General features: G+C 46.5%; 1 protein-coding gene across 1 annotated transcript in view; it reads left to right on the top strand.

Annotated features, from left to right (window-relative positions):
- Window positions 1-5,872: 5,872 nt before the first annotated feature.
- PGPEP1 (pyroglutamyl-peptidase I) overlaps window positions 5,873-26,071 on the top strand; it is a 34,329-nt gene continuing 14,130 nt past the window's right edge. The window contains exons 1-2 of the mRNA XM_061190229.1: window positions 5,873-6,013; window positions 8,069-8,121. Coding sequence (XP_061046212.1) covers window positions 5,980-6,013; window positions 8,069-8,121 — 87 coding nt within the window. The 5' untranslated portion in view covers window positions 5,873-5,979. The remainder of the gene's footprint in view (window positions 6,014-8,068; window positions 8,122-26,071) is intronic.

The following is a 26,071-nucleotide window of genomic DNA, read 5'->3' as shown; positions in this document are numbered from 1 at the left end:
TAAAAAAAAAAAGATTTATCTTCCTTAATTTTGTTTTCTTCTGTTTTAAGTTGCAGGTGGAAACTGCTTCCCCCACCTCCCCGTCCTGCCACGACGTTCACAGCTTCTGAGGATTACCAGAACCCACTTCGCAAAAGGAGTACAGGAAAAAAAGAAACTTGCTAGAAAACTAAATGCATCTTCTCTTTTTTTCTTATTCTTTCTTTTTTTTTAAATTTTGGCCACGTGGCTTGAAGGATCTTAGTTCCCTGACCAGGGATCAGACCTGCGCCCTCAGCAGTGAAAGCACAGAGTCCTAACTACTGGACCGCCAGGGATCAGCACAAGCTGATCACATACCCTGCGACCCACCTCCCTCACTTGGCCTTTAAAAATGCTTCGCTGAGGGGCTTCCCTGGTGGCGCAGTGGTTGAGAATCTGCCTGCCAATGCAGGGCACACGGGTTCGAGCCCTGGTCTGGGAAGATCCCACATGCCGCGAAGCAACTAGGCCCGTGAGCCACAACTACTGAGCCTGCGCGTCTGGAGCTTGTGCTCTGCAACAAGAGAGGCCACGACAGTGAGAGGCCCGCGCACCGCAATGAGGAGTGGCCCTCGCTCGCCACAACTAGAGAAAGCCCTTGCACAGAAACGAAGACCCAACACAGCCAAAAATAATAAATAAATAAATAAATTAATTAATTTTAAAAAAAAGAGAAAAAAAAAAATGCTTCGCTGAAACCTTTCTGGGTGTTTGGGGTTTTTGAGCACAAGCCACCGGAGCCACCCTCCTCCTTGTATGGCACCTTACAGTAAACCCTGCACTTTCCTTCACCACAACCTGGTGTCAGTAGATTGGCTTTACTGCACGTGGGTGAGCAGACCCAAGTTTGGTTCAGTAACAAAAGCACCCCCTCCATCTTCTAGTCTGAGCCCCCGAAAGGACTCACATATCTCAAGACCACCTGGAGAAAAAGGGGCATTCACCCTTTTAAACGCGCACGTCTACCCAGATGTCACTCTGCCTAACTCGGCCAAAAGGCCCATCCAGTCCCTACACTGGCAGAGCCAAAAGGAAGGAGCCCCAAGAAGGTGCCATGGGGTCCCACGGGCTTCCACTCTCTCCCACCTCCCCCAAGGCCACACCCAGCAGGAGCTGGCAATGTGAAGAGTCTTGGAGATCCCAGGGGTGGGATCTGAACCCAGCTCCAGTCCTAGCCTCCCCCACCTGGCTCTCTGTGGCTGTGAGCCCCGAATCTCCCAGTGCTGTCAGGGTGGGAGCCCACAGAGAAATGCAGCTTCTTTCCCAAGCCAACCTCCAGCATGGTGGGTTCTGCTCTACTTAGCATATTTATTGAGCACCGATGCATGCTGGGCCCTGTGCGCAGTGGTGACCAAGTCAGATCAAGTCCCTGCCCTCCCAGGCTCACAGTCCAGAGGGAGACAGTCGGCAGCTGCACAACTGTATGAATAAAAGTGAAATTACAGCAGTGACACGTGTTAGGAGCGATTGGAGATGGCATGGAGAGAGAGCATGTGGAAGAAACTGGATAGACTGTGGGTTTGTTGATTGACTAAGCAATACATCACACTCATCTTTCCATATGCAAACAGCGCATTCTATTTAAAAAATACTGTATAGTGCAGGTAATATATTCAATATCCTGTGATAAACCATAATGGAAAAGAATATGAAAAAGAATGTATATATATGTATAACTGAATCACTTTGCTGTACAGTAGAAATTAACACATCATTGTCAATCAACTATACATCAATAAAAAAAAAAAAGATGCTCCATGAAGACATTCTGTGTGACCACATTGTTATCTATGCTAATACTCCTATTATATACTTTACCTTCCTTCCCAGGACTCACTGGGGCCCCAGTACTCTTTGATCCCTACTTTACAGATGAGGAAACTGAGGTTTGGAATGGGAAAATAACTCATCTGAGAGCAGGCACCACGTGAGGAGCCAGGCAGAATTTGAACCCAGGCAAGCTGGCTCTAACCACCATACTTGCTGCCCTCCATTCTCTCCCTAAGAAAATTGCATAGAAATTTTAAGAGGAAAAATTCTTCACAAATAAAATGTTTTTGTTTGTTTGTTTTGTTTTGTTTCTTTGTTTGTTTGTTTTTACAACTCCGGGAAATAAGGTGTGGTACCTGAGTCCATTACATCGTACCGTCAATTTCCTGTTTTTTTAAAAAAATTAATTTATTTATTTTTTGGCTGCGTGGGGTCTTCGTTGCTGTGCCCGGGCTGTCTCTAGTTGCGGCGAGCAGGGGCTACTCTTCGTTGCAGTGCACGGGCTTCTCATTGCGTTGGCTTCTCTTGTTGCGGAGCATGGACTCTAGGCGCGTGGGCTTCAGTAGTTATGGCTCGCGAGCTCTAGAGCGCAGGCTCAGTACTTGTGGCTCACGGGCTTAGTTGCTCCACGGCATGTGGAATCTTCCTGGAACCCGTGTACCCTGCATTGGCAGGTGGATTCTTAACCACTGCGCCACCAGGGAAGCCCTCATCTTTTATTTCTGAGTAGTCCACGTATGTACACAGTGGAAGAAATGCTGAGGGTGTCTCCCCTCCACCCCCACTTTCACCTCCCCCGTATCCCGGTTCCCTCCCCAAAGCCCCCACTGTTATCAATTTCTTACTCTTCCTTCCTCAGACATTTTCTGCATTTGCAAACGCATTTTTCTTACTCTGACATTTGTTTTTCATTCCATCAATGCTTCCACGCTGTGGGTTTTTTTAAATCATTGTGATAAAATACACATAACACTTACCACTTCAACCATTTTAAAGTGTATGATCCAGGGACTTCCCGGTGGCGCAGCAGTTAAGAGTCTGCCTGCCAATGCAGGGGACACGGGTTCGAGCTCTGGTCTGGGAAGATCCCACATGCTGCGGAGCAACTAAGCCCGTGAGCCACAACTACTGAAGCCCGTACTCCTAGAGCCCGTGCTCCTTAACAAGAGAAGCCACCGCAATGAGAAGCCCGCGCACCGCAATGAAGAGTAGCCCCCATTCGCCACAACTAGAGAAAGTCCGCATGCAGCAATGAAGACCCAACGCAGCCAATAAATAAATAAAAATAAAATTAAAAAAATAAAGTATATGATCCAGTGGCATTAAATACATTCACCATGCTGTGCAACCATTGCCTCTTATCTAGTTTCAGAACACTTCTGTCACCCCCTAAAGAAACCCTGTCCCCATTAGCAGTCACTTACCATCTCCCCTCCTGCAGCCCCTGGCAACCACTAATCTGCTTTCTGTCTCTAAGAATTTGCCTGTTCTGGACATTTCATATCAATGGAATCATACAGTATGTGGCCTTATGAGTCTGGCTTCTTTCACTCAGCCTGGTGTTTTAAGGTTCATCCACGCAGTAGCATGTGTCAGTGCTTCATTCCTCTTCACTGTTGAGTAATATTCCATTGCATGAATGGACCATGGTTTGTTTCTTTATCTGTTGATGAACATTTGTTTTCTTTTCTTTTGGCGATTGTGAATAGTGCTGTCATGAACTTTCACCTATAATATTTGGACACCTATTTAATTATTTTGGCTTTATCCCTAGGAGTGGAATTGCTAGGGCCTATGGTAACCATGTTTAACTTCTTGGGGAAGTGCCAAACTTTTCCACAGTAGCTGCACCACTTTACTGCACTTGGCTTTCCAATGTAACCATCTTGGTTTTTTAAATAAAGAGCTCTCCATCCCTCCCCCTCCCTTCACCTAACCCCTCACTGAGCTGCTCCTTACACTGTTGCAAAGCCAGACTGTGAACACACAACTTGGCCCCTCTAGCCAGCTTTCTTTGGCCCTGCTTGTCCTTCCTTAAGGACTTTGGTCCTGCTTTTCCTTCCCTAAGGACTCACCCACTTATTTCTGATCCAAATCCCAGCCGCTTCCATGTGTGACTTGGGACGAGTGGCTTAGTTGCTCTGGGTCCCTTTTCCTTACTTGCAAAATGGGGTAAGAATAGTTCCTCCTTCCAAAGATTTGTGATATCAAAAAAGAGAACATCAGTGATGTGCTTAAACAGGGCCCGCATCCAGTGAATGCTAACTTTTACCCCCGTCACTCTCGGCAGTAGCATGTGAGGCAGTTTTTCTGATCACCGCTAACTCGGTGTCATCAATTTCCTCTTTTTTTTTTTTTTTCCCAGTGCGATGGGGGGGAAAATGAAAGCCTCTGTGGTTTCCCTCTCTTCACATACCCAGCTTCTAGCAATACATGCACTTTGTACCAGACACTTATTACATGTTTGAGTTATAAAACCAGATTCTTGGTGAGATTTTTCTTCTGTTCTTTTCTTCCACTTGGCTGAGGTCTTGCTCCCACAGCTGGCCCAGGCTGGATTTCAGATTTTCTGAATTCTACCTGAAACTGCCAGAGACCAAAATAGCCACTGAGTGTGTGACCTCTGGTCTGAGCTTGCAAACAAGGCTCCCGGGCAGTTCAGAGAACACTGCCTTGGATATTCTGAGGCCTGGGCCAGAGGCAGACGGTCCTTGGTCAGCACCCTGACTAATCTAGGCCAAGGCTGCTTGGAATGAGATGTCAGTGACCCACGTTCAAGGTCCAGTCCTGTTTCTAAGGATGTGGCCAGAAACTCAGCTGTATTTTTTGGCTATTTTAGGAAGAATGCTGGCCGCTGCTGAATGTGGGTTGGGGACCTACTGTGTGCCAGGCACAAGGCTCTAATGGAGACATAACCCTGCTCTGGAAGTCAGGGGAGGAAATGGGAAATAAACCAGAAAAGCAGTGTCGGGCTTCGCTGGTGGCGCAGTGGTTAAGAATCTGCCTGCCAACGCAGGGGACGCGGGTTTGAGCCCTGGTCCGGGAAGAACCTACATGCCGGGGAGCAATTAAGCCCGCAAGCCACAACTACTGAGCCCGCGTGCCACGACTACTGAAACCCACGTGCCTAGAGCCCGTGCTCCTCAACAAGAGAAGCCACCACAATGAGAAGCCCGCACACCACAATGAAGAGTAGCCCCCACTCACCGCAACTAGAGAAAAGCCCACACGCAGCCAAAAATAAATAAATAAATAAAATTTAAAAAAAAGAAAAGAAAAGCAGTGCCTATAAAGGAATGATTTCTGAATGTGATTGCTGCTCTGAAGAGGATGAAACAAGGAAATGAGATGGACCTACTGGGGTGGTGGTGAGTTGGGGTGGGGGATTTCAGCCAGGGTGAGGAGGACCCCTAGGAGGAGGTGATGTTCCAGCTGAGCCCTGAAGAAGCAACTAGTTTTGAGGAAACTGTAGGGCATGTTCCAGGCAGAAGAAACAGCAAGTGCAAAGGCCCTAAGGTGGGACTGTGTTGGGTGGGCCCTTGGAGGACTGCTGGGTCTAGAGCAGCTGTGTATTGGGGAGAAGGAGGGAGGGGAGGCCCAGGTCTCTGGGGCCACATCAGCCTCCTTAGCAACACAGGAGCCTGCTTTGGGCACCACCCAGCTGTGGGTGCCCGGTTTTCACTTTATTTCATCCCCCCCTCAAACTCCTGGCTTGAATGCCGCATCTGTAACCCCAGGAGGCTTTAGGTGAATGGCCTTCCGAACTATGCCTCAGTTTCCTCATCTGTAAAAGGGGCCGACTAATGGAGCCTTGCTCACAGGGAGGTGGGGGGCACCGATATAACTCACAGCAAGCGATCGGTGAACATTGTGGAATGAATAACCGGCTCCGTCCCCAGCGCGTGACTCGAGTTCAAGCGGCCACAGCCTGCAGGACGAACTGTCCCCATCCTACGGGTGGGGAAACTGAGGGTGGGGAGTGGGGGCAACCACGCACTACTGGGGGGAGAGTTAGGGATGGGGCGTGCACTCTGCGCCTTGGTCGCGGGGACGCGCACGCCCAGCGGCCCGGCCGGGGGCGGGGCCGGGTTTTGGGGCGGGGCGGCGCGGTGGCCGAGCGGCGGCAGCGGCGGCAGAGGTCTCGCCAGTCCGGACAGGAGTGGGTCAAAGGCGCAGCCTGATCCCGCCATGGAGCAGCCCAGGAAGGCGGTGGTGGTGACGGGTACGCGGGTAGTGCGCTGATGGCGGCCGCGGCAGCGGCGGCCCGTGGCTGGGGCGGGTCGGGCGGCTCCGGAGGCAGCGGGGCCGGAAGAAGCGCGGTGGCTCGGGTGGGGCAGGTGCTAGAAGTCGTCCCAGGTTTGGAAGATGTCATCGCCCACGGGAGCCCAGCTCAGTCCGCGCGACAGAGAAAGTGGAGAAGGGGGCGCCCCTGTGGTCCCACTGTCAGGAGTCGGGGCAGGCAAGGACGTGGGGGTCCTGCCAAGTGCCCCACACGGAGCAAGCCCCTCTGGCCTCCTTCCTTCCCCGGTTGGGGACAGGGACCCTCCGGGCACCTGTTGTGTTTACCCGGCCGGCAGGCTGTACTGGACTCCTCCCTGCCCCTCCCGAGGTCGGGTTTGTCACCACCCTCGGTCCCAGGGGACAAAGGCCGATTTGCGGGCAGGAAGTGCCCCGTGACAAGTTAATCTCTTGCCAGCCACTGCTCCCCGAGTCTTGCGCTAATGGGGGGCTGCTCCCCCGAGGCAGGGGCAGGTGAAGTTCGGGGAACCTCGGGTGCCCGGCCGTTCTTCCGCTTGTCCCAAGGACTATCTTGGTCAAAATCTTTCCTGCCCGGGCTGTTTCTGGGTGATCCCGGACCCCCGCCCCACTGTCACCGACTCCCCAAAACTAACTGCTTCTCCTCTAGGAGACTCCATCTCGGAGCCTCGTGTGCGGTCAATTTCTGCCAGGCCTCTGGTCGGGGGGTGGGGGGGCGCGGTATTTTTACCCTGTCAGGAGGGGTCAGAGTGAGAAATCCAGCTAAGGTTCGAGCAGGTATATTGTGGTCCAGGGAGGTTTGGGCTGGTCCTCGAATTTCCAGGAATATGGAAGAAGCCACTTATCTGACAAACAGGTGTGTCAAGTTGCCAGAGGGTCACTTTCCCCTGCAGCCCTCCTATATCTGCTTATTTATTACTTTAGTCCTGACTCAGCAGGCAGCCATGGGACTGGGCATTTTTCTTGCATGAGCTCATTAAATCTTTACGGTCTCCATTTTGCAGAGGGGGAAACTGAGGCTCACAGAGGTCACCTTGTTTGTAAGTGGCTGAGCTGGGACTCATACTTGGTCCATGCAGGAGGAGAAAAGGGGTGGAGAGGTTCTGACCCTACTTGGGGGCCCCCTGCTGTTCCAGGGAACAGTATCCCTCCCAGGGCCGTGATACCACTTGGGACACTTGGCCCAGCTGGAGTGACCCATGGTTCAATGACAGCCTTTCTTGGAGAGGTTTATTTTTTAGGTGGTGTGTTGGGGCGATTAGAAGAGGGAGGCCACAGACTCTCCTGGGTCTGTGTTTGAATCCGTGCTCTTCCATCTTCTTGCTGTGAGACCTTGGGCAGCTGGCTTCACCTCTCTGTACCTCAGCCCTGGCTCCTCTAAAATGGGCCCAGGAAACACCCTTGCCTGAAAGGGAGGCACAGGGAGGCTGAATGCCACAGGGCAATGCAGAGCACTTAGCACATCCTCAGGTGAGAATCTGGTTTGTAAATGGGGCCTGGAGTTTGAGTGAGTAGGGAGGAGGGTGGTGGGATGATGTCTGGACAGCCTGACCTGGGAGATACCCACGCATCCCTTAAGGGCCGTTCCTTATCAGGCGATGATTCACAGAACGCCTATGGCCCTGCAGTTCCAGAGTCCAGGGAAGAGGCACAAAGACAATGATAAAATTATATTTGGGGGTCAAGGATAGGGGAAGAAATCGGGAAGGGAACAAGGCCAGCCTTTTCTGGGGCAAAAGGAGGGCACTGGCCTGTTGCTGGGCATGAAGGTCAGGTGAAAGTGAGGACGAGAAAGGACTCACAGCTTCTGTTAAGAGCAGACAAGTTTGTGTGGTGGAGGGCTCTGAAGGGACACTGGGTGCACCCCAGAACTTGGGACCAGGCCCCCGACATTGTCCCAGGTAGCAGCTGCTCCCGAAACTCCCTGCTCCATTCTCCTGGATGAAAGCAGCAGCCTGGCCCTGGGCAGGCCAGGAGGGGCCGCTGGGTGGTGACATGCTGCTTTTCTTATTTTTTTTAGGGTTCGGCCCTTTTGGGGAACACACTGTGAATGCCAGCTGGATTGCAGTCCAGGTAACTGGATCCAGAGGGGAGGAATCAGGCTTGGGGCTGGGCTTCCCCTGGAAATACTTGACACCAAAGAAAGGAAGGAACCTACGAAGAGACCGTCTCCTGTGAAGCTTCCTGAGAGATATTTAAGTCTGATATACACTTCCTCTAAGATAGTTACCACTGTAGCTTGCGTTTGTTGAGTGCTTGCTGTGCGCCAAGCGGTTTTTGCTGCCCAGCTTGCTGAATTCTCCCAACAACCCTTAGGTGCAGTTATTCTTGTGCCCACTTTATGGATGAGGAAACTGAGACACAGAGAGAGTATCTGAGGTCATCCAGCTCAGAAACCAGAGTGGCATTTCTTCGGAAGTATCCCATGCCACAGCCAGGTTTTGGGGGACCAGGCAGGGATATTGGGGGATGTATTAACCTTGTAGAGGGGGTGCAGTGACCCTCAGTGTTGCTTCCTGGCAGCTGGAGGAAGCAAAGGCTGCATATTGGGGGGGAGGAGGTCTTTCCCGCTGTCCTGAGCCTTCCAGTTTCTTTGTCAGCTGGGACATTTGGAGGGACAGACTGGGGAACAATGGGCGGAGAGAAAGAGAGAAAAGTTTTCTCCTTATATAAATCAGATCTGCACGGACCGGAGCCAAACTCGTGTTAATCCTAGCCCATTAGCTGCTTGATTTAAAGCATCCCCTGATTTGCACTCCAGAGCCCTGAATTCGGAGAAAAATCCAAGCTAAAACCTCAGTGTGTCTATTCCCAGTTGGGGTGCCCACCTTTTTTGTTACCCTTCTTCCAGACCTCAAAATCTTGGCCACATTCCTCTCCCTTTTTAAAAATTTTCACCCCACTTTGCTAGCAGAACAGAGGGACAGAATCCCCGGGACTCTGCAGATGGGAGCATGTCTGAGGCCCTGCTCGTCGCACCCGCTCCCTGGAGCCCCAGACAAAAAGGAAACAGCGTGTTTCTGAAGACGTGTGTGTCTGCCTTTGTGCGAGTTTCAGACAGGAGTCTTCACGGGGCTGAGTGGACACAAAGCCATGTGTCTGAATTCCTGGGCCCCAGACACTATGATCTGCATCTAAATAGGAGAAAAATCAATTAAACAATCTTTGGAAATCCCTCCGAGCTTTGGGACTCGGATGGTGGAAGATGGCAGCTTTTCATCCTGCTGCCGGTGGGGAAATACCCCTTATATTTCAGTCACCCATCTCTCCAGACCTCACCTCTAGAAGACTTTCAGTTTTCTTCTTCAACTTTATGAGACAAGAAGAGAGAATTCTCCACCATTCCCCAGCTAAAAAAATGCCAACCTTCCCAGATCCAATTGTTTCCCTTAAAAAAACAACAACAACAAAAAAAACTGGAGTTGCGCGTACGTACCCTGAGTGTGCACAGCAGTGTTCGTCCGTGAAATTTTACACACGTGTACCTCCGCAGCACCTGAGTCCAGATCAAGACCTAGAACATTCTCAGCCCCTTCTCTGTTCGTCCCCATTGCAGAAGCCCCTTGTGTCCTTTCCCAGCTACTCCCCCTGCACCCGCCAACCCCACTCCCAGGTGTAAACCTCTCTGCTGACTTTATGGCCTCCGTAGGTGCGTTTTACCTGTTCTAGAGCTTGGTGTCAATGGAATTGCACTTGGGTCCCATGCCTTCTGCACAGCAGAGCATCTGCCGGATCCACGCATGGGGTGGCTAGGAGCCGCTGGTGGTGCTTTTCAGTTACTCTGGATAAAACAGATTTGCCCGTGGAAAGGGTGTAGTCATTGGATGGGTCAAATCCATCCCTCAAGAAAATATGCCTCAGAGTGTACTTGGTGTGATCCGGACATGAGTTGCGGGCAACCATTGATGTCTGTTACTTCAAGCTGAAGATGGGTGTTTGGTGAGGCGGGGTGAGCAGCCGTTACTTCCTGTCCCGACTGGTTTTTCTGAAGCTCAAGTTGCCACCTGTGGAAGGAACTTCTCCTCCTCTGCCAGGGACCAACTAACTCACTTCTCTCTGTCTGTCTCTCCCCTTCTCTCTGTCTCTCTCTGTTTCTCTGTCACTCTCAGTCTCTCTCTGGGTGTCTCTCTCTGTCTCTCTCTCTCTCTCTCTGCATCTCTGTCTCTCCCCTTCTCTCTTCATGTCTCTTTCCATATATCTTTCTCCCCCTCTGTCTCTCTTTGAGTTTCTCTTGGCCTCTCTGGGTCTCTGTCTCTTCCTGTCTCTGTCTCTCACTCTCCCAGTCTGTGTCTCTCTCCATGTCTGTCTTTCACTCCCTCCTCTCTCTCTCCCTCCCCCCACCTCCTTCTCTCTCTCTCTCTTTCTTTCTGTTTCTCTCCTCTCTGTCTTATCTGACCTTCCTTCTTCATGCCCTGGGTGAACTGGTGCCCCAGCAGAGAGTGAACTGTTTCCCACCAGCCACATTCGGGAGGTGGGAGTTCTGGGGACAGAGGGGCACCCCTCCTTTCCTCTTTCCCAGGAAAAAATGCCGCTGCCCCTAGCACCCCACACAGGAGGGACTGCATTTTTCGAGTGTCCCGTCTCCCCGCAGGTCTTGGGTGGTGGGAGTGGGATGCTGGCTGCGGGTCTTTCTCGCTCTAGGAGGCTCAGGTGGGTGTTGAGGGCTTGGACCCCCTTGGCTTGGCGCCATCTGTAGCCTTCTCTGCCCAAGTGGGCAAGGAGGAGTCGGGTCACAGGTCCTGGTGACATCACAGGACAATTACTGCCACAGTGAGTCTAGACAGACCTGCTAAGGATATTAACCAGAGAACAAAGGGGTTCTTTGTTATGGGGTCAAGAGAATCGGTCAGACGCAGCCGCGTGGCGGGGTCTTGTCAGGTAGATGGGGTGTAGACAATGTGTTGTCTGGGACGCACAAGCCCCGTTACTTTCACAGTCTGTGCTTGGCGGCTGTGCTCGCTGCAGATTGTCGTGGGACTTGGGTGCGCTGCTTCCCTTCCCCCCAGGAGAACTGTCCAGCCCTTTTGGAGCAGAAAGTGGTCAGAGACCAAGAATTTAGCTTGATTACGGGCCACCCACTTCTCTTAACTTCAGATGAATGGGATAGCTGCTCCTGCCCCACCATTGCCCTTATTAAAATTGGGGAATCATTTGTATAAAAACATGTACAGATCTTCAGTGCCCCCATCACTTTGGTGAAAAGTATTTATGCCCATGTCACCAATACTTCGATCAAGGTGGTTGATTCCCATCAACCCAGAACATTCTTTCCTGCTACCCCCCCCACCCCCCGCTCCCCATCACTCCTCAGCTGCCTCCTGAGCTCCGTCACCACAGATGAGTTTTGCCTGGTCTCAAGCTGCAAACAAATGAATGGGATGGCACAGCCTCTGTGTTCCTCTGGCACTGGCTGCTTTTGCTTAGCCTGTATTGGTGTGTGTGTGTGTGTGTGTGTGTGTGTGTGTGTGTGTGTGTGGCAGGGGGACAACTGTCTCCTTTCCCGACCCACCCCTCCTCCCATTGGCACTGTCACTGGGGGATTCAGGGTTTGCTCCCCAAGAATAAAGCAACAAGGATGCCCCTCTCAGGGTCTCTAGCGAGCATGTGGACGCCTCTCTGTGGGGATGCTGGCCATGGGGTGTGTGTATTTCTTTGATGGTGGGTTTCTTAGTTTATTTTTTCCCCCAGATGGGGAGGGGGGAGGTGGGGACCCAGAGGACATGAGTAGGAAAGGTTAGGACAAGAAGGTGACTCACTCCATGGCTCCCTGGTGGCACCAGGTCATTTCCTACCATCAAAAGTTGATGTGGGCGATTCTTCCCACTGATGCTTGGTAAACATCACCTAGTGGGAGAGACCCTTGAGTTACTCTGGGCGGGCAGTGGTGCTCAGCATGTAGCACCTGTTCTGCTGGGTGAAGGGAGAGGGGCAGAGACAGGATCCATAAGGCGGGGCTGCTGCCCTGAGCTGGGGGTCCGACCTTGGCTTATCACATGTCATGGTGGCCACCAGGAGGGTTACTGCGCCGTATAGAGGGTTCCTTGGCTTGGTCACTAACCGAGTTAGTAGCATCCTCAGTACCCCACCCCCCTGCCCATAGAGATTCTTCCACCAAATTGACTTGCCTGGGCATATGGGTGGCCTGTCCTGTGGACAGCTTTGGGGACAACTCCCTGAGTGCAACTCTGAACAAATAAAGATGATCCTTTTAAGTCCTCACTTAACCTGGGAGATGGATTCTTTTCATTACTGGACTTTGAACATGTTGCCAGAAAGTGCTGCCAGGGCCATGGGGAAAAGAAACAGGGGAGGGGGCAGGGAAATTTCAAGCTGTGGGGGACAGGAGGGTAAGAAAAAATGGGGTCGTGGTTGACAGGATGTAAAGATAGATGAGATTATTTACCTTATGCTGAGAGGTCTTTGCTGGAGATTTCTCCTCCCAGCCATGGCAGGAGAGGATGACAAAGAAGTCCTTTCACACCCAGATTCCCCAAGTGTTAACATTATATTACATTTGCTCTTTCTCTATAGATAAATAGGTAGGTAGATAAATATAGTTTAAAAAAATTTTTGACTTCCAAATCATTTTTTAAACTGTGGTAAAATATATATAACATAAACTTTACCACCTTAACCATTATTAAGTGTACAGTTGAGTGGCATTAAGTACATTCACATTGTTTTGCAGCCATCACCATCATTGGTTTTCAGAACTTTTTCATCTTCCTAAACTGAAACCCTGTCCCCATTTAACACTAACTTCATTCCTCACTCTCCCAGCCCCTGGCAACTGCCACATTCTCCTTTCTGTCTCTATGGATATGACTACGCTAGGGACCTCATATAAATGGAAGCATACAGTTTTGTGCTTTTGTGCCTGGCTTATTTCATTTAGCATAATGTTTTCAAGGTTCATTCGTGTTGTAGCACGTGTCAGAATTTCCTTCCTCTTGAAGGTTGATTTATATCCCATTGCCTGGTCTCAAGCTGTATATACCACATTTTGCTTATCCATTAATTGGTCAGTAGACACCCGGGTTGCTTCTACATTTTAGCTCTTATGAATAATGCAGCCATGAACATGGGCCTACAAATATCTCTTCAAGATCCTGCTTTCAGGCCTTGTGGGTATACACGCTGAAGTGGAATGACTGCATCCTATGGTAATTCTGTGTCTAATATTTTGAGGAACTGTCATGCTCTGTGTCATTTAGGGGTCAGTTGGCAGACATGATATTCCTCTATCCCTAAATAAGTCACCGTGTATTTCCTAAAACACAGCCTCAGCACAGTGATCAAAATCAAGCTTATTGGACATTGATACAATTCTATAATCTACAGCCCTTATTCAGATTTTGCCAACCACCCTGTTAATGTCCTTCACAGCAGAAGAAAGTTCCAGATTATATGTAGGGTTCAGTTGTCCCATTTCTTTAATCCCCTGTGGTCTGGAAAGTTCCTCAGTCTTCCTTTGTGTCTCATGGCATGACATGTTTGCTAAGAACTGCTCAGTCCTTTGGAGAGTGTCCATCAGGGTGGCTCCTCCAGTGTTTCCTCATGACTAGATGGAGGCTGTGGGTGTATTTGGGGCAGGAATCCCACAGAAGTAATGTTGTGTTCTTCTCCGTGCATCATATCAGGAGGCACTGGATATATTGATGTGTCTCATTCTTGGTATCATTGACCTTGATCACTTGCTAAAGGTGAGGTCTGATGGATTTCTTCTTTGCAAAGTTACTATCTTGCCCTTTGTGATGAAAAAGTATCCCATAGAGAGATACTTTGAGACCCTGTAAAGAGATACTTTGAGACCATATTAGCATCCCCTGGTGAGTCTCGCCTGAATCAGTTATTATTTTAGTATGATGCTTGCCAAATGATGGTTTTCTAATTCCATCTTTCCTTCGACACTTTTTATGACCTTCTGTGAGTTTATTTGTATCTGCGTGGACTCATGGGTACTGACTGTCTTCAACAGATGATAATCTCTTACTCTTAATTTTTTTTTTAATTTTTATTTTATATTGGAGTATAGTTGGTTTACAGTGTTGTGTTAGTTTCAGGTGTACAGCAAAGTGATTCAGTTATACATATACATATATCTATTCTTTTTCAGATTCTTTTCCTGTATAGGTTATTACGTCTTACTCTCTTAATTTTGATGTTCAAATTGTCCCAGATTTGGCCCATGGCAGCCCCTTCAGGCTGGCTTCTGTATCATTCTTGAGCACGTCCTTCCTTTTTGGTTTCAGGCTCACTTTTTGGAAATGCATTTTTTTTTTAACTTTTTTTTTTTTATTCAAACAGAAAGTCACAAAAATTATAATCATCCTCATCAGTTCACTCAGTCCCATGTAATTATTTTTTTTTCATGTTGATCTTTTGTTAGCACTTTTATGAATTCATCAGTTTTCCATTAGAGTTCTGAAAATGCTTATTCATTCAGTTCAGCAGTACAGTCAGTTACCAGAAACCTGTACTTGTCAGAGTCTTTTCCATGAATTCCTTGAAGATGAAACCCTTTTATAGGAACATTTTTGCAAAAGCATCAGAGTACACCCAGAACTGTCTTTAAATGACAAAAGACTTAAAAATGACCACGGTTAAAGATTTGATGAAAGTTCATAATAATGCAATTGACAAGGAAATTTAGTTATTTCTGAGATATACATTTTAAAGTAATAACTAGAATTATGACTTATAATATACCAGAACATATAAGATCTTTAGGAATTCCATGTAATGTCTGAAATATTTATATTAACATATTTCCATACAAATAACCCAAAGAAAGTTTATTATTACTTTTTTTTTAATTTTTGAATTTTATTTTTTTTTTATACAGCAGGTTCTTATTAGTCATCAATTTTATACACATCAGTGTATGCATGTCAATTTCACATGTATTTTCACAATAATTTTAGATTTACAGAGAAATTACAAAGATAATACAAAGAGTTCCCACATACCCCTTACTCGATTTCCCCTAGTGTTAACATACATAATGACTACATATCTCAAAATGAGGAAATCAACATTGGTCCATTACTGTTAACTAAACTCCAGTCTTTATTCGAGTTTCACGAGTTTTCCCACTAATGTCCTTTTTCTGCTCCAGGATCCCATCCAGGACACTACACTGCATTTAGTAGGGCATCCTTCCCCCCCACATTTTTCTGATTTCTACCTGAGTATTGGATGTCAGATGCTTTGTATGCTTTTTAAAAAAACTGAGATACAATTTTATGGGATATAATCATGTACCATAAAATTCACCCTTTTAAAGTGTATAATTTAACAGTTTATAATATAGTCACAGAGTTGTACAACCATCACTTCCATCTAATTCCAGAACATTTTCATCACCCCAAAAGAAGCCCATACCCATTAACTATCACTCCCATTCCTCCTTTTCCTCAGGTAACCACTAATTTACCTTCTGTCTCTATGGATTTGCCTTTTCTGGACATTTCATATAAATGGAATCACAAGACGTGGCATTTTATGTCTCCTTTCACTAAGCATAACATTTTCGAGGTCCGTCCCTGTTGTAGCATGAATCAATGCTTCACTCCTTTTCATGGCTGAGTAATATTTCATTGTATGGATGGACCATGTTTTGTTTATTTGTTGATGGGCATTTGGGTTATTTCCACCTTTTGGTTATGTGAGTAATGCTACATGGACATTCACATACAAGTTTTTGTGTGCATGTAGGTCTTCATTTCTCTTAGGGGTATGTGTGTGTATCAAGAGGGGAATTGCTGGGTCTTATAGGAATTCTGGGTCCACCTTTGTACTTTCCCTGTCCCATCCCTGAAATGAGCAGCTTCTCCAAGAAAACCTTCATTCTTTTAGCAGAGAATAATATTTAAAGCTGGAAGCTGGGAGCTGGGTGTGCTCATTGCTACTAGGATATCATCGCTTCTGAGCTCTGTCAGTTGACAGAACTGGAAAGTAGAGGTGTGTACATTCACACACACACACACTGGCACCCATTTCTATATCAAAACCCTGGAATTTGCACAGATGCCTTCAATTCTGATCCAACACCACAGACTTGTGACTCCTTCCTCCGACATTGTGAATCCCCTCCCCTCATGATCCCCAGTGTGTTCACTTCTTTGATCAATCCTAGAATAAACAGAAAGGAATTTCAGAATTACCTACTCATGCTTCCCCCAAAGAAAGCCTACTTATTAGAATTTAGTATTTGCTTATGGTTTTTTGTCTTTAGCCTGAGGGCAGAGTCCAAACAATGTATTCAAAAAAATTACTTGAGTTACTTTTTATTCATTCAATATTTATTTATTTATTTATTTATTTTAAATTGAAGTGTAGTTGATTTACAATGTTGTGTTTGTTTCTGGCGTACAGCAAAGTGATTCATATGTGTGTGCACGTGTATATATGTATATGTATATATTCTTTCAGAGTCTTTTCCATCATATTTTATTACAAGATATTAAATATAGTTCCCTGTGCTCTACAGTGGGACCTTGTTGTTTATCTACTTGGGTTAGTTTTTTTTTTTTTTTAACGAGTTAATTTTAAAAGGAATAACTTAAAAATATTTTTGGAGGAAGGGAGAAGTGCTTTAAATTATTTTTGAAATATTTCATACATGAAAAGTATACACACACACTCTATATAGGGCAAACGTGAAATTATGGTGGCTATGTATTTAATACAATGTGTTTTAGAAAAAGCATATATAACTAGCACATCACGTCCTGTAACTTCATGGATATTGTCACCTAGGGATGAGGCTACATTTATTTAAGGGAAAAAATGAAATGATTGAGTTTGAGAAAAATATTAAGTAATATTAGCCCCACTGGGGAAACAGAGCTGAGCATGGTGGGCCTATAGTCTGGGGCTTGGGGAAAGGTGTTCTGTGCCTCTAAGCTCATGACTTTCTGGAAAACTCACTTTTCTTTCTTTTTTAATTAATTAATTTATTATTTTATTTTTGGCTGTGTTGGGTGTTCGTTGCTGCGCGCGGGCTTTCTCTAGTTGCAGCGAGCGGGGGCTACTCTTCGTTGCGGTGCGCGGGCTTCTCATTGCGGTGGCTTCTCTTGTTGCGGAGCACAGGCTCTAGGTGCGTGGGCTTCAGTAGTTGTGGTGCACGGGCTTAGCTGCTCCGCGGCATGTGGAATCTTCCTGGACCAGGGCTCGAACCCGTGTCCCCTGCATTGGCAGGCAGATTCTTAACCACTGCGCCACCAGGGAAGTCCCCACTTTTCTTAAAAATGAAAAGTTTGTGTGACCCCATTTCCCCTACATGTTCAAGATCCTGATAAAGGGACACAATTCATCATTTAAGGGAAATGAGGAGGACCCCAGGTTGGGTGCCTTCACATATCTGGGCCCTTCCTCCTGGCCAGGCCGTTGGGAATTTGAAATTCCTGCAAATTATGTGTGTGTGGAGGGCTTGGAAGTGGATATTTACTCTGTAGATTTTATTTTATTTCACTTCATTTCATTTCATTTTATTATTTTTTTTGGCCATGCTGCACGGCATGTGGGATCTTGGTTCCCCAACCAGGGATTGAACCTGAGCCCCCTGCAGTGGAAGCTCAGAGTCTTAACCACTGGACCTCCAGGGAAGTCCCATACTCTGTAGATTTTAGGTTTGCCATTGAGATTGAGAGAAAGGGCAGAAAGGAATTCCAGAAAGTTGTGGAGGATTTAAAATTGGAATCTGACAGTTCCCAGCTTTCAACAAATGAAGTACAGTTGGTAAAGAGCCAAATTCAAAATCTCCAATGGAGAGAGTCTGGTGCACAGGGAACGGCTTGGGCTGCAGGGAATAATGTGCTCAGATCCTGGACTCAGGGGCAGAGGCCCGAGGGAAGCTGTTTGTCTTCCTGTTAACAGGCTCCTGACAGACTTCCCTGGCAGTCCAGTGGTTGAGACTTTGCCTTCCAATGCAGGGGGTGCAGGTTCAATCCCTGGTTGGGGAGCTAAGATCCCACATGCCTCACGGCCCAAAACACAAAAACGTAAAACAGAAGCAATATTGTAACAAATTCAATAAAGACTTCTAAAGAAATGGTCCACATTAAAAAAAAATCTTAACAGGTTCCTGAGAGCCCCTGGTGTCAGCACACAGCAGATGCCTTTAGGGTCTGTGTTCAGGGAGCCATTCAAAGGTAAGGAGACTGATATAGACTGTAGCTTCCTGCTTTTTCTTTTTCAGATTGTGATAAAATGTACATAACATAAAATTTACCGTTTGAACAATTTGTAAGTGTACAGCTGAGTGGCATTAAGTACATTCACACTGTTGTGCACCCATCACCATCATCCGTCTCCAGAACTTGTTCATCTTCCCAAAATGAAATCCTGTCCCCATTAAACACTAACTGCCCATTCTCCCCTCTCCCCAGTCCCTGGCGCCCGTCATTCTACTTTCTGTCTTTATGAATCTGACTGCTCTAGCGACCTCATATAAGTGAAATCATACAGCTTTTGTTCTTTTGTGTCTGGCTTCTTTCATTCAGCATAATGTTTTCAAGGTTCATCTGTCAGAATTTCCTTCTTCTTTAAGGCTGCATAGTATTCTATTGTATGGATATACCAAATTTTATTTATCCATTCATTAGCTGATGGACATATGGGTTGTTTCCATCTTTTGGCTATTGTAAATAATGCTGCTATGAACAAGGATATACAAATATCTGTTCAAGATCCTGCTTTCAGTTCTTTTGGATACATACCTGGACGTGGAGTTGCTGGATCATATGGTAATTCTATGTTGTTTAATTTTTTGTGGAACCACCAAACTGTTTTCCACAGGGGCTGCACCATTTTACATTCCCACCAGCAGTGCACAAGTGTTCCGATTTCTCCGCATCTTTGCCAACACTTGTTACTTTCCATTTTTTTAAAGATATCCTGGTGGGTGTGAAATAATATCTCACTGTGGTTTTGATGTGCATTTCCCTAATGACTAATAATGTTGAGCATCTTTTCTTGTGCTTATTGGCCACTTGTATAGCTTCTTTGAAGAAATGTCTATTCATGTCCTTTGCCCATTTTAAAATTAAGTTGTTAGGTTTTTATTATTATTATTATTGAGTTGTAAGCATTCTTTATATACAGTTGACCCTTGAACAACTTGGGCGTTAGGGGCACCAACCTTCTGCACAGTGGAAAACCCGTCTGTAACTTACAGTCAGTCTTCCATATGCTTTGTTCCTCCATATCCACAGTTCTGCATCTGCAGATTCAACCAAGCTCGAATTGTGTGGTGCTGAGGTATTTACTGTTGAAAATAAATCTGCATATAAGTGGACCCATGCCGTTCAAATCCGTGTTGTTCAAGGGTCAACTGTATTCTAGATATAGATCCCTTGTCAGATATACGGTTTGCAAATATTTTCTTTCACCCCAGGTGCTTTTTCATTCTATTTATTGCGTCCTTTGATTCACAATTTTTTTTCATTTTTATGAAATCTTAATTTCTCTATTTTTTTCTTTTATTGTCTGTACTTTTGGTGCCATTGAATTTGTTTTTAAGGTGGAAAAGAGCTCACTGGGTCTCCTTTTGGGGATTAAGGGAAGTTTCATTTATAAACCCTTAAGTTTTTCCCCTGCCTCTAGTATATACTGAGTCTGAGGTCAGAAGGGCAGGCTTCGGGAGTTCCCTGGTGGCCTGGTAGTTAGGATTCTGGGCTTTCACTGCTGTGGCCCGGGTTCAATCCCTGGTCGGGGAACTAAGATCCTGCAAGCCTTGTGGTGTGGCCAAAAGAAAAAAAAAAGAAAGAAAGAAAAGAAAAGCAGGCTTCAATTTGATAGTATCACTCACTAGCGTACATGTTCTGATCCTGCAGTGCAACTAGGTCACTTTTTAGCATTTATGCTTCACACATGGGTGCGAGAAATGTGCACAAGGATGCTTGCTGCAGTATGGCTTAAAACTGAGGAAAATTGGAAGCCACTTAAATATTCCAGTGTAGGGGAATGTTTAAATCCAGCTAATTTCCGAGATGGAATATTATGCAGCAGGGAAAAGGGAAGGAACAAGATTTACATGTAATAATGTAGCTAGATCTCCAAAACCAACTGCTGAGTGGAGAAAGCATAGTTGCTGAAGGATGCAATAGATGTAAAAATAAATACTATGTGTTTTCTCAGATAGGTGTGTAGAAGGGATAGAAATAGGTCTGCATGGATGTGTGTGCTGTTAACAGTACTTTCTTCTGAAGTATGGGAATGGGACCCAGACTCGGGGTGAGGGGGCTTCAAACTTGATCTGTCTGGCTTTTTAAAAATATACCAAAATATATATATATATATATATATATACCAACTGTTTTCATGTCCTTATCTACTAATTCTACCATCTGTGTTGTTTCTGGTCCTGTTTCTTTTCTTTTTCTTTCTTTCTTTTTTTTTTTTTTTTTTTGGCCGTGCCACGTGGCTTGAGGGATCTTAGTTTCCTGACCAGGAATTGAACCCGAGCCATCGGCAGTGAAAGCGTGAAATCCTAATCACTGAACCACCAGGGAATTCCCTGGTCCTGTTTCTTTTCTTTTCTTTTTTAAATTTATATTTACAATAGTTACATAGCAGGGTTTTTTCTTTCTTTTTAAAAAATATTTATTTATTTTATTTTTGGCTGCGTTGGGTCTTCGTTGCTGCATGCAGTGTTTCGTTAGTTGTGGCGAGCAGGGACTACTCTTTGATGCGGTGCGTGGGCTTCTCATTGCAGTGGCTTCTCTTGCTGCGGAGCTTGGGCTCTAGGCGCTCGGGCTTTAGTAGTTGTGGCACGCGGGCTTCAGTCGTTGTGGCTCACGGGCCTAGTTGCTCCGCTGCATGTGGGATCTTCCTGGACCAGGGCTTGAACCCGTGCCGCCTGCATTGGCAGGCGGATTCTTAACCACTGCGCCACCAGAGAAGGGAAGCCCCCGGTCCTGTTTCTATTGATTGATTTTTCTCTTCATTATGGGTGGTAGTTTTTGGCTTCTTCGCATGCCTGGTAAGTTTCAACTGGTGCCAGACCTTGTGAATTTTACCTTGTGGCATGCTGTATACTTTTGTATTTCCTCAAAATATTCTTGAGCTTTGTTCTGGGATACAATTAAGCTACTGGAAATAGTTCCTTTCCAGGCTTGCTGTTCAGTTTTGTTAGGCAGGACCAGAGCAGTCTTCACTCTGGGGCTAATTTTTCTCCACTTCCTTGTGAAGTTTTTCCACTCTGGCTGGTGGGAACAAGTATTTCCAACCCGGTGTGAGCTCGGAGGCTTGTTCCCTCTGTTCCTTTCAAGTGGCTCTATCCCTGGCCTCTGCATGCGTGTAAACCCATCAGGCCTTGGACCCTCAAAAGATCTCTGGATCAATTTCTAGACTGATCTCTCTCTCTCTTCCTCCCTCTCTCTCCCTCTCTCTTCCTCTCTCCCTCTCTACCCACTCTCTCCTTTCTACCTACTTCCCTCCTCCCCTTCCCCTCCCCGCTCCTCTCCCTCCCCCTACCTCCTCTTCCCCCCAGGTACCTCCTGTCCAGGACTCCACTCTGCAAACTGTAGCCTTCTTACACTTTCTAGAACCTCAGCTTTGACTCCTCAACTCCACGTCTGAAAATTGTTATTTTACACATTTTGTCTTTTTTTTTTTTTTTCACTTATTCCATATTAGGCAGAAAAAGTCACTTGGATTTTTTTTTTTAAAGGAAACACATTAATGTTTTAAAATATAATTTAAGTTAACATTGTTTTATTTTTTCTAGTTTCTTCTATTGTTTTATTTTTTCTCCCTATGACATGGGTACTACTGTTCACCCATTTACAGATGAGGGAACTAAAGCACAGAGAGGTTGAGTGACTTACCCAGGGTCACCCAGCCAGGGAGTGAGGGTAGGGGAGGGAGAACAAACCTGGTCACCTGGCTTTAGAGGCTCCACTCCTGATTCCTACCCTCCATCATCCATGCAATTAAGAGCTGCTTTTTCCTTTTTTAAGAAATTGAGATGAACTTGCATAGTATAAAACTATTTTAAAGTGTACAAATCAGTGGCATTTATTACATTCACAGTGTTGTCCAACCACCACCTCTGTTTAATTCCAGAACATCTTTATCATCCAAAAAGGAAATCCTGTCCCCGTTAGCAGTCACTCCCCATCCCCAGTCCCCAAGCCCCTGGCAACCATTGATCTGCTTTCTGTCTTTGTGGATTTGCCTGTTCTGGACATTTCACAGAAACAGAGTCATATAATATGTGACCTTTTGTGTCTGGCTTTTTTCATGCAGCATGATGTTTTCAAGGTTCATCCACATTGTAGCATGTGTCAGTGCTTCATTCCTTTTCATGGCTGAGTAATATTCCACTGTCTGGATGGACCACATTTTGTTTATATCCTTTCATCCAGTGATGGATACTTGGGCTGTCTCTGCCTTTTGGCTGTTGCAAATAGTGAGGAGCTACTTTTAAATGTAGGAAAGGATGAAAAAGAAAGGGGTCACAGCCAGCAGTGAGTCCAAACCCCCACTTACAGTTAAGAAAAACAAGGCACCCTCAGGAGGGTCGGGTACTTGCCCAGGCTCACCTGGGTCTGTATCTGTTCTCAGTCCAAGCTTGAACTACTCACTTGTTCAGCCAACATTCACCAGCACCTAATGTGTGCACATCTTCGGCCATGGCCAGGACATTGACCTGTGGGACCGAGAGAGCATGTAAAGCAGGTTGGGCATCCAGAATGTCTTCTTGGGAGGCTGAGACATGAAGGCTAAGGAGTCAACTGACCGGAAAGTGATGGGAAGAGCATTCTAAGCGGAGGGAATAGCCAGTGCAAAGGCCCTGAGGTAGGAGTGAGTCTGGTATGTGGGAGGCTGTGTTGGGGGAAGTGAGCAAAAGGGGGACAAAGGGAGAGAAGGGCAGCATCCCGACCCCTCAGGGCATCGTGGGCCATGGTGGGGAGTTGAGATTTTTATTCTGAGCGTGGCAGGAGCCACAGCAGGGCGGAAGCAGGGAAAGGCTGCGTTGTGATTTTAGATGCTGCCTTGGGGGACAGGAGGCTGGGGCAGTGCTGGGGAGGAGATGGGGCTTGGTCTCCAAATCAATTTGCCAGACAAAACTTGGGTGTATCCAACAAACGTCAAGCAAACAGTGGTCTATAACATCCTATTATTTTTAATGTGTGGCCATTCAAAATAATCACTCCGGGCGTGCAGCGTGCACAAACAGGGTGAATATTGATAAAATCATGGGAATGGAAACAGGGAGCACAGATCTAAAACCTCCAGCGCTTCTCAGGGGTTCGATGGTGTAAAAAACAATACGGTCAGGTAGGAATCATGGTTGTGTGCCAGCGAGCACCAGGCCTGCCTGGTCTCTGAATCCACAAACGCTTTGAAGAAAGTCCCCTCTGATTCCCATCACCACAGTCCAGGGAGTTGAGAAGACAAAGGAGCATGAAGAACAAAAATATTAGTGACCAAGAAAAATGATTGTGGGAGAAGTTAAATATTTTACAAAGTTTTCTCTTTAGTGTCTTTTAAAATAGATTTCACACAAAATATAACCACCCTCCCCCCCAGCCCTCTACCCATCAGTGTCTGCAGCTCACCGTGCACCGTGCAGGTTTGCGCTCTGCCCTCTTCTGTTCAGTGGGGAGGGCTTCCTGATCTCACACGTAACTGGGTTTAGCAAGAGGGCTGGGGTCCCAGATCCTGGTGTTGGCATTTGAGACTCCCCCCCGCACACACACCTGCCTCGCCCCACCTACCCTCCAGATGTCCTTGTCTCCAGGTGACCTCTTTGGGGAGCAATTTGGAATTATCTATCAGTGAGGAAGGACCTGCTGTTCCAGGCATCGGATACTCTCCAGAGCAACTGCAGTCAGTGGGGCGCAGAGTTGGGATAGCGTGGGTAGCAAGGTCAAGGCAACCAGAGAAAGAAATCCTGCAGCCGCTGCAGGAGATGCAAGAACTCACCTCTAGGGACTTCCCTGGTGGTCCAGTGGTTAGGACTCCACACTTTCACTGCCGTGGGCCTGGGTTCAGTTCCTGGTCGGGGAACTAAGATCCCACAAGCCGCGCAGCGTGGCAAAAAAAAAAAAGATAAGAGCTCACCTCTAGTGAATTAGGCAAGGCCAGATGCAAAAAATGCTTCGCCTGGGAACTGCCCATAGAAGTCTGTAACATCCGCCAGTGGTAGCATGTCCAAATTACTGCATGAGATCTGAGAATAATCTGAAACAGCCTGACCGATAATCATTATTTGGGGTATTAATTTTACCATGAACAATGCTCAGTTTTTGATATTGAGCTGAAACCTTCATCCCTGAACGTCTCTGCCCACCCCTGGACGCCAGAGCTGCCAGGATCATCATTCCTCCGGGAAAGTTGGTTCTGGGTCTGCTGTGCTCTGGGCTGTGGGCCATCTGGGGGAAGGAGGCCCGGTCATGGGCTCTGCCACATTGAGAGTCTGAGGAAAGCGTCCGTGTTTCCCCAGAAAAGTACGCATGTGGTGATCCATCATAGCCCTTTTTTCCCAGATATATATTTATATATACATATATGTGTATATACCTATGTATACATATTCTTTTTCAGATTTTTTCCATTATACGTTATTACAAGATAGTGAATATAGTTCCCTGTGCTGTACAGTAGGTCCTTGTTGGTTATCTATTTTATATATAGTAGTGTGTATCTGTTAATCCCAAACTTCTAATTTATCCCTCCCCGCCCTTTCCCCTTTGATAACCGTCAGTTTGTTTTCTATGTCCGTGAGTCTGTCTCTGTTTTGTAAATAAGTTCATTTGTATCATTTTTTTTTTAGATTCCACATATAAGTGATATCATATGGTATTTGTCTTTCTCTGCTTGACTGACTTCACTTAGTATGATAATCTCTAAGTCTATCCGTGTTGCTGCAAATGGCATTATTTCACTCTTTTTTTAAAAAAATTAATTATTTATTTATTTTTGGCTGTGTTGGGTCTTTGTTGCTGCGTGCAGGCTTTCTCTAGTTGCAGCGAGCGGGGGCTACTCTTCGTTGCAGTGTGCCGGCTTCTTATTGCAGTGTCTTCTCTTGTTGCGGAGCACAGGCTATAGGCACACGGGCTTCAGTAGTTGTGGCACGTGGGCTCAGTAGTTGTGGCTCGTGGGCTCAGTAGTTGTGGCTCGTGGGCTTAGTAGTTGTGGCTCGCAGGCTCTAGAGCGCAGGCTCAGTAGTTGTGGTGCACGGGCTTAGTTGCTCTGCGGCATGTGAGATCTTCCTGGACCAGGGCTCGAACCCGTGTCCCCTGCATTGGCAGGCGGATTCTTAACCACTGTGCCACCAGGGAAGTCCCTATTTCACTCTCTTTTGTGGCTGAGTAATATTCCATTTATATATATACCACATCTTCTTTATCCATTCATCTGTTGATGGACATTTAGGTTGCTTCCATGTCTTGGCTATTGTAAATAGTGCTGCTGTGAACATTGGGGTCATCATAGCCCATTTTTGTTTATAATTCATGATGTTCTTAAACCCCTTCATTCCTGAGATGGTTAGAGGCTCCCTAAGGAGTTGGGTCCATCTGTAAATATATGTTGAGACCCTGCTATCTACCATGCACCAAGTCTATAAATAATTCTTAACAGGTGTAACAAAGGGAGAGCATAATAACAAAACAACAAAAATAATAGTAGTAATGGTAGTCAACATTATTCGAGTCCCTACAGTATGCCAAACATTGCTTGGAACTCTTTAGCGTGAATTAGTTCCTTCATTTGTTATAACTACCTTGTGAAGTAAGTACTTTATTATCCCCATTTTACAGATGAGGAAACTGAGGCACAGAGAGGTTAAGTGACTTGCCCAAGTCACTGCCCTTCCCCCCACAGGCAGGGTTCAAATCCAGGAGACTAGCCTCAGAGGCCATGGTATCATGCTGTTGCCCACGGAGATGCTGAGAGAGTGGGTGGGGAAGGGGCTGAGGTAGGAGCTTTGGGCTGAGGGAGGAGCTTTGGGATAGACCAGCACATGTGCCTTCCCGCTCTGCACAGTGAGTCAGGAACCCCGCCTGTC

This window comes from Eubalaena glacialis, chromosome 4 (genome assembly GCF_028564815.1).
Source record: "Eubalaena glacialis isolate mEubGla1 chromosome 4, mEubGla1.1.hap2.+ XY, whole genome shotgun sequence".
NCBI classification, from domain to species: Eukaryota; Metazoa; Chordata; class Mammalia; order Artiodactyla; family Balaenidae; genus Eubalaena; species Eubalaena glacialis.
This window is presented reverse-complemented; position numbering and strand designations above follow the sequence as displayed.